The 8,358-nt window shown below is 43.3% G+C and overlaps 1 protein-coding gene across 1 annotated transcript; it reads right to left on the bottom strand.

The window, feature by feature from the left end:
• Positions 1-6,319: 6,319 nt before the first annotated feature.
• On the bottom strand, positions 6,320-8,025 carry LOC120806531 (alpha-2A adrenergic receptor). The gene has a single exon (XM_040157807.1). The coding sequence runs from the start codon at positions 8,023-8,025 to the stop codon at positions 6,445-6,447; it is 1,581 nt and encodes a 526-aa protein (XP_040013741.1). The 3' UTR covers positions 6,320-6,444.
• Positions 8,026-8,358: the final 333 nt, after the last annotated feature.

The raw sequence follows: 8,358 nt of genomic DNA, 5'->3' as shown, positions 1-8,358 counted from the left end.
AACGAAACACACGTTGAAAATTCGGAATCCGTTATGGTCTGTGTATTAAAAACAACTCCCCTGAAGAACTTGTTCAAACACACATCCTGTTTCACGAGGCCCATGTTGCCACCCCTTTAAGAGTAGCCGAGCTGGGGTTTTCCATCACCACCCGAGCAAACCCGCCCAAACTGAGTTTCAGGAACTCGTCCACAAAGGCCTACACGTGTGGCTTTCGCTCAGTTCGTCATAGTGTCCCCGGCCGGATTCGTGGGCAGGTGGTTTGGGTTCTGGGTATCGGCATGCGTGGCTCTCTGCCACAGGGTCTTTTTTTCGTACCACCACGAAGGTGTCACCAAGATCCAAAGTTTTTAGATCCTACACATGGGGGCTTAAATGAATTCAAAAGGTTTGTGAAATATCCCCCCAGCCCCTGGAGTCGGAACATCTTCATCAGAAGATAATCAGAGATGTTCTAATTACACTAAATTATACCACTGGCAGGATTAAACATCTTTCATTACCTTTAAATCATAAGTATGTCTTCACCGCAAGATATAAACTGTGGTAAGCAACACATCCCACACTTTTTCAGTTAATTATCACCTTTAATTTCATAGTGTTATTTATTTATTTTTGGGATAAGTGGTAATGTCTGATTAGCCGGGTGTTTGTGTGATCATAGGGTGCTGACGTCCCGCCTAAAAAGAAAACGCTCGAATGTCTCCTTATTTAACATATAATTTTCCATATCATGTCAGCATTTGTCCATATCTTATACTCGGATCAAAGGTCACTGAAGCAGACAAAGATAATTCTCCTAAAACACTGTGACAGAAAGCAGCAATGGTAAATTGTCTGATTTCATTTTTTTCTTTGCTCTGTAATTGCTCACAGTCAATCCCACCCACTCTCCTCTGAAACAACAGGCGAGGCAATCAGGGCTCATGCGGTCTCACCATGTCCTTTATTCAAACCTTAATATGAAGCGATTTCAAAATAAAAGCATAGCACTGGGACACAACAAAACAGGAGCAGAGATAGAAGAAGTAGTAGATACAAGGCAACACTGAGTAGTACTTTGAACACTATTCTAAACTTAAAGTCCAACTGAAATCACAAAAATTATCTCTTTTCGCAAGAAAACAAAAAGAGAAAACAAAAACTTTTTTTTTTAAATTATTATTATTATTACCGTTGAAGGGTAGAAAGGTCCTTTAGCCTTCATGCCTCTACGTGGGCAGGCCGGTGTGTTTGATTAGCAGCTGAGCAAGCAAGGGCGCTGAGAGAATGGAGGTATTAAGGCAGCAGAACTGATTCATTTCAGAGGAATCACTGCGACCTGCGTATTTTAACTCTAACACAGTTAGACACATTACTGACCTTTAAGAGAACCCTCTCTATCTGCTCCACGACAAGGCTGGAGACAAGGTTTGTAGACAGCGCAACCCGGTCTCCGAGAAATTACATTTTCTATACAACTAATAGCACATATGTTTTGTAGGAAACGTAAGTGTCTCCGAGTGACATTTTCTATTAATGCAATGAGGGAATGTTGTCAATTCATTTATTTAGCAAGTTGCAAATATGTTGATACTGAATGTATCAGTAAAATCTGACAACACAGTTTTTTTTTCCACAAAAATAAAGGATCCTGCAGCACAACATCCACCTGTAGTGACTCCAGCATCATTAAACTGGTTTATGGTTCTGTTTAGACTCTCGCCGCACCTGGTTCAGGTTTGGGAAAGATCCTGGTCTGGTTTAATACAGAAAACGTTAACCTTTTTCATTTAAATTTAACCAAAACCACCATCTTTCCCTGACCTTAACCAAAGTGCTTGGATTTGATCTCTGGTCTCCGTGTGACAGTTGTGCACTCTGTACACCCACCATCCACCCAAAAAATTGCGCTTGAACATAATCCAGCCCCCACAACGTAACTGGGAAAACACACAGTAGTATAGTAAGAACATAATTTCTAGGAGACAGGGCTGGACAGTTATGAGATAAAAGACAAAAGTCTCATTAGTGCCCAAGCTAACAGGCCTGCTAACTGAGAGTTAGCAAGCCTGCTAGCTCAGAGAGCTTTTGTGACCATGACGGTGAATGACTACTGCTAGCCGGTTGGTTGGTCTGTCAACCCGCCACTTTAGCTACACTTTAACTACAGGATAACTTGCAATGAAATATTGTACAGACATTTATGTTCCTCAGAGAATGAAAATCCTACGGACTTTGGGGATTCTCTGACTTTTTTCGTCTTGCAAAGTTAACTTTTGTAGTTTTGAGCAGAATGGGAAAACAGGAAAAATACCTGTTATTCTGACTTGGGAGCGTTCGTACATCATCCTAAGGTAAATAGCCCTAGTGCTAAACTTGGAGTCACAGCAGATAAACAGCTCAAATTAGCTTCTTATGTTGTGTCACGCATTTCTAGCAGTTTGTCGTAGTGTTTGTTATATAGTGTATAGCTCCTATAAAATGAGCTGAATGGATTGTATTGGTGTTAATATTGGATTTTAATTGGTGCGTTTGCAGCCGTTACGGCATCAGATTGTTGACATATCTGTAGTTCTTTTCACCAAGTGGGAGATATATGGTTGCTGTCAGAAATTCACCGGATCTTCGAATCGGAATAAGTCAAAGACTGATCCGAACAATTTTTTCATACCCGGCTGCTCATAATTACTGTTTAAATGGTGAGACATGGATGTTGCATTATAAGAGAATGTCAGCATGCTGACCGCTAAACTAAGACGGCGAAACATTACCTGCTAAGCATCAACATGTTAACATTGTCGATGTGAGCATGTTAGCACGCTGACGTCGGCCGGTACAGCCGGCACGGGGCAGCGATCGTGGCTGTAGAGCACAGGACATGTAGTCCTATTGTACATAGCAGATCTGTATACTGTAGCAGAGGAAAACAACATGCATTTTAATTTCAGCTGGACTTTAAAAAGACAAGCAGTAATATTGGTTTATGTTTAAGCTGTGTAAAAGCTGATCCCAACATCAGTGTTATCTTACATGTGTATAAAGTACTGGATCTGGTCTGGACTGGTCTGTTGGCTTTCAAAAGATAATAAATGCATTTTTGAAAAACATGCAGCTGCAAACACACTCAGTCACACACACACACACACACACACACACACACTAAATCAGATCAGTCCAGAGTGAGGAGGAGGAGCATCTTCATCGGGGATTCGGCTCATCGTCGGGGTCAGCGCAGAGGTTAGATACAGTCTGTATTGCTTTGGCAGAGAACACACTGAAAAGGTTTTGCAGCTCACTGTCCGTCATGTTCATTAAATACTGCAAATAAATCAAAACCTCTGTGAAACAGGTCTGCAGGTCCGGAAAAAGCACTGAATTGAGTCTCGCCTAATAACAGCCTTAGAAGGTATTGAAGAGTCTTTAATTTATATTGTTTGTCTTGCCTGTCGTACACAGTACACATTGACTTTTGACTGTCAGGAGACAGTTGTTAAGAAATTCATCTAATCATATTGGATTTGAGCAAAAACTGGAATTAACAAATTATTTATTTATTTTTTAATTGGTCAGTCCATCCATCAACTTTCTGCCACTTATCTGAGTCCAGGCATGGGCAGATCATGGGAAAATGGGTCCTCATTGCATCCAGTAAAGGACCCCCAGACCGAAAGAGACACAAAACGTTGTTTGTGGTAGTTTTGAATCTCTTTGTGGTGGTTTTGAGTGTCTTTGTGGTCATTTCCCACTTCTTTGCGGTTGTTTTGTGACTCTTTGGAATAGCTTTGCCTGTCTTTGCAGTCCTGTAACTGAGCTCTGTTACTTTCAAACAAGATTTGGTTTGCAGATGATCTCAGTGGTAGGACACGAGCCGTTGTGGCTGATTGTTATCAGTCCAGCTTTATGAGCGTTAACAAAGGTGTGCCACAGAGTTCTATTATAGGACTACCTTTTTTTTCACAATTTAACTATAGATCAATTTCACACTCCACTAGGTCCCAAGACTTTTTGGTCCTCGAAAATCATCAAGTTATCTCAATAAATTCATGCACTTAATTAAAATTAGTAGGCCTTATTGTTTGTCTTCTGTCATTCTTCAGTAGTGAAAAAGGTACTGAATTATATTATATGTTCTATGTGGTATTAAAAAGGTCTCAAAAAGTCTTAAATTTAATTTGGTGAACGCTGCAGCAACCCTGTAAAAACCCTCCTTGAGCTGTTACCTAAAACACGTGCACTGACTCCCTGTGTCATTCTTAGTTTAGAGGAGAAAAAAATAACATTAAAGGGGAGGAGAGATTAAAGGGACTGGGGGAAGTGAACAGCTCAGCTTGTGATGCCTCCGGGTATCACATTCACATGTAGAGTTCCCATCTTTCATGCAACCTCTGCTGATTTTCAGCTTTCTTGTTGTAGTTTTTCCCAGCAAAGCCTCTGGCCACCACCTTAATGAGCAGTTCCCAGAGAAAAGCGTAACACCACGGGTTCACAGAGACTAGAGAATACACAGAGAGAACAAAAGCTCTATCCATCATAATCTACACGTCCCATGTCACAGCTTTAGATGGAGGAGGAAATAGAGGAAAGGAAAGCGCGAGAGGCAGAGGCACAGAGACGAGGATGCTCACATTTTCCCTGATCTTGTGTTCCTTGAGTGCCCATGTTATCTTCGATAAAGGACACTTAGTGGTATTTGTTCTCTTCCAGTTAGACCCTCAGGCAACTCTCCTCTACTCCCATGCATACACACAGACACACAAAAAAACATACACCATCCTAGCTCTGTTTGTACTTTAAATTACTGAGCACAGACCCTGTATCCTCTTCACTTCCGTTTCAAAATATAATCAAATCATTCTTCTTCAGAGTCACTGAATTTACAATTATACTGTATTGTTAAATAACATTAAAGATACAGATGGGTGACAAATTTAAGGGGACCTATTATGCTCATTTCCAGCTCTATATTTTTATTCTGGGACTCCACTAGAGTAGCTTTGCATGATTCACAGTTCAAAAAAATTCCATATTTTTTATCTTAAACTGTCTGTTATGCAGCCCCTCGGTTGAGCCTCTGACTGAAAAAGGCAATATAAGCTCTGGGAAGCCTGCGAAGGGGCCAGTGCTTGTGAGCACTGCGTCATCCTCTTGCCAAGGTTCTGAGAGCAAACTGTAAAATCTAAGTTACTAGTAACTAAAACTAAGTAACAGAGCATAGGTGATTGGAAATGGCAGCTTCTCAAATCCATCCGTACACGTTCGAGCCCGAATCCGATCCGGAATATGAGAGTGGACAGAGTGAACATCCGCAGCAACCAAGATTACATCGGGACGTCTCTGTTCGGTGAATGTTGGGCCCATCACCTGCTTATTGTGTGACATAACGGCAGATTTAGTCTTTCAATCACAATTCCTGTAGAAAATGTTTCTATATATCCTCCTGTTAATAGTTGTACATGTGAGAGATGCGACAAAATGCCGAATGAAGTGGCAAACGTCTGCTGTCAGGAAATACCAAAGCTAGTTGCTAGTAAAACGTAATTCTGCTGTCGCCAAACAACTGCGTAGTAAACCTGCTGCACCTGGAGCTCGGAGCGGATGACCGTATAAAGAAATCCATGACGTCAGCTCGTCGCTGAAGTAGAAAAGGCCGTCGGATACCTAGCGTCCGGAGCAGTCTGGTGGCTGAGCTCTTGCCTCACGGGGACGACTTTTACAAACATTTACCTCATTATTTGAAACGTTAGCCACGTTTAATATGAACATCCGACACTGATGCATTATATATAGGACAGAAAATAAGGCAAAGCATAATAGATCCCCTTTAAAGCAAAAATGGACATAAAGTGTCTCAGTATGGTGACGGGCCACCAGAAGCCTCCAGAACAGCTTCAGTGCTCCTTTGCATTGATTGTCCAAGTCTCTGGAACTCTACTGGAGGGATGAACTCCATTCTTCCTAAAGATGTTCCCCTCATTCGGTGTTTTGATAATGGTGGTGGAGAGCGCTGTCAAACATATCAGTCCAAAATCTCCCATGGGTGTTCAGTTGGGTTGAGATTTGATGGCTGTTAAGGTCAAAGCACATTATTCACATCATTTTCATACTTATCAAACCATTCAGTGACCCCTCGTGCCCTATGGATGAGGGCATTGTCATCCTGTTTCTCCACTCGTTTTCAGGTTTTCCCTTTTATTTGTCACTTGTCTGTTATTGATTCAGCTGCTTGACTGTGGCTTTCTGAAGTCTCCGTCTTTGTCAGTGCAGCTCTGACTCAGCTTACAGACAGAAGCACAAGGAGAAGAGAAAGTGGATGCAATTTCCTCCTTAATGTACAAGTGTTTATGTCTATGCTGCAGAAGGTCGATCCTGGTCAAATACAGAAAGTATAGAAAGAAAAGAAGTCATTTTTGATAGAGGTCTTTCTGTCCATCCGCAGTTCAAAACACAATTATACTTTAATTTCTAGAAGAATGTACCCTTTGTGTTCCTGCACAGTATCCTCTTGAAGGCCTTTCTGAAATCCTTGTTGAAGATGGTATATATGACCGGGTTGAGGCAGGAGTTGCAGTACCCAATCCAAAAGAAGAATTTGAACAAAGGGTTGGGGATGCTGCAAGTCTCAGGGCACACTGCCTGAAGAGAGTAAGAGAGGAAGAAGGGGAACCAGCAGATCACAAACACTCCCATCACTACGGCCAAGACGAAGGTGAACCTCTTCTCCCTGTTCACCATGGCTTTACGGCGGGAAATGGGCGTGCCCTGAGTTGTGGGCGTTCCCTCAGTTACCAGTTTGGTGCCAGATGATGTGGCCATAGTGTTTTTGTATCTGCTGGCCAGGTTTAGCACCTGAAGTTTGAATACCTTGCTTTGGGGCAGTCCCAAAGTTTGCTCGTCAGTTTTGCTCATCTCTCCTTTGCTGTCCTCTTTGAGAACACCTTCCTCACCAATCTCCAGCTCAGAGCCAGAGCTGGAGGTGTTGTCATGAAGCACTTCCCCTACTTTGACAGGATGTTTCTGGGACTCTTTGTTTGGAACGGCTGAGAAGATTTGGCTGTCACACTGGGGAATTGAAGAGGAGGATTTTTGGGCTGGAGCGGCACATGAATGAGGAGGGTAGTGCTGAGTGTCCTGGCTCGTGGTGCTCTTGGGCAGTTTTTGGAGTGATAACGGGATGGAATCCGAGCCAGACATTTTGGTAAGAGCTTTTTCTCGCTGGCTGGCAGTCATACCTCCTTGATCCCCGTTCTGTTGTGACTGGTCAAATAACTTTGCCACAGGCTCACTATTTGTCCCTCTGGCGTTTCCTCCTGCCACCTCTTTTTGCTTCTGTCCAGGTGGGCAGCGAGTATGCTGCTTAGCGATCTGATAAATCCTCACATACACCAGGATCATTATCACACAGGGGGCAAAGAACGATCCAATGGTCGAGTAGAGAATGTACCAGCGCTCGTTGTTTAGTTCACAAACGTCTTCGCCTCCTTCACTCTTGTCCAGGGTGAGAAGAGGAGGGAAAGAGATGACAGCAGAGATCAGCCAGACGACAATAATGGCCGCCTTGATGCGCGTGGGAGTACGTATGGCACCGTAGGACACGGGCTTAGAGATTGACAGGTAACGGTCCAGAGCTATTGCACACAGGTGCACAATGGAGGAGGTACAGAAGAGAACATCCAGCGCCAGATAGATTTCACACCAAATAGAACTAAACGCCCAGTAGCCCTGCAGCTCGTTTGCCAACGAGAAAGGAATAATAAGCGTGGCGACTAAAATGTCCGCTGCAGCCAGCGACACCAGGAAAAGGTTCTGAGCCCCCTTCAAGGATCGGGACGTCAGGACGGCAATGATGACCAGGATGTTCCCGACGATGGTCAGGATCATCATGAAGGTGATGGCAATGGAGAAGGCTGCGGTGGCTTGTGGGGTGTAGGGCGAGGACCTGATGGTGCTCCGGTTGCAGGGTCGGGTGCCGGAGATGAGACTGATGTTCCTGTTGGGGAGTCCACCAAGCTCTGACAGGCAGGGAGCATCTGGAGCAGCTGTCATGGTGGTGATGGTGGTGAACTTTATTACCAGTCTCTTACACAATGAGAGACAGCAGAAGGGTGTTTCTATGGTAAATCATTGAAAATAAGGATTTCTCCAGTAAGAGGTCAGACTGATGGGCTGGATGGTTGTCAGTCAAGGTGAAGCCATGTGACTTTACACCACAAGGGAGATCTGAAAGAGATAGACACATGTTAAGAAATATACATATCATCAGTACGTTATAATACTATATTGAACTAGATTTGGCTTTGTCATTGCACAGATTTAGTACCAGTACAAAAAATTGCAGTTCAGCGTTGGGGTTTCTATGCCACTGTGTTGACTGTTCAT

This window comes from Xiphias gladius, chromosome 20 (genome assembly GCF_016859285.1).
Source record: "Xiphias gladius isolate SHS-SW01 ecotype Sanya breed wild chromosome 20, ASM1685928v1, whole genome shotgun sequence".
NCBI lineage: Eukaryota > Metazoa > Chordata > Actinopteri > Istiophoriformes > Xiphiidae > Xiphias > Xiphias gladius.
The sequence above is the reverse complement of the archived record's forward strand: the minus strand, read 5'-3'. Positions and strand labels throughout refer to the sequence as shown.

What these genes read in the sequence shown, in the direction of transcription:
- LOC120806531 (XM_040157807.1), bottom strand. Translation starts at nt 8,025, where the DNA reads ATGACAGCTGCTCCAGATGCTCCCTGCCTGTCAGAGCTTGGTGGACTC.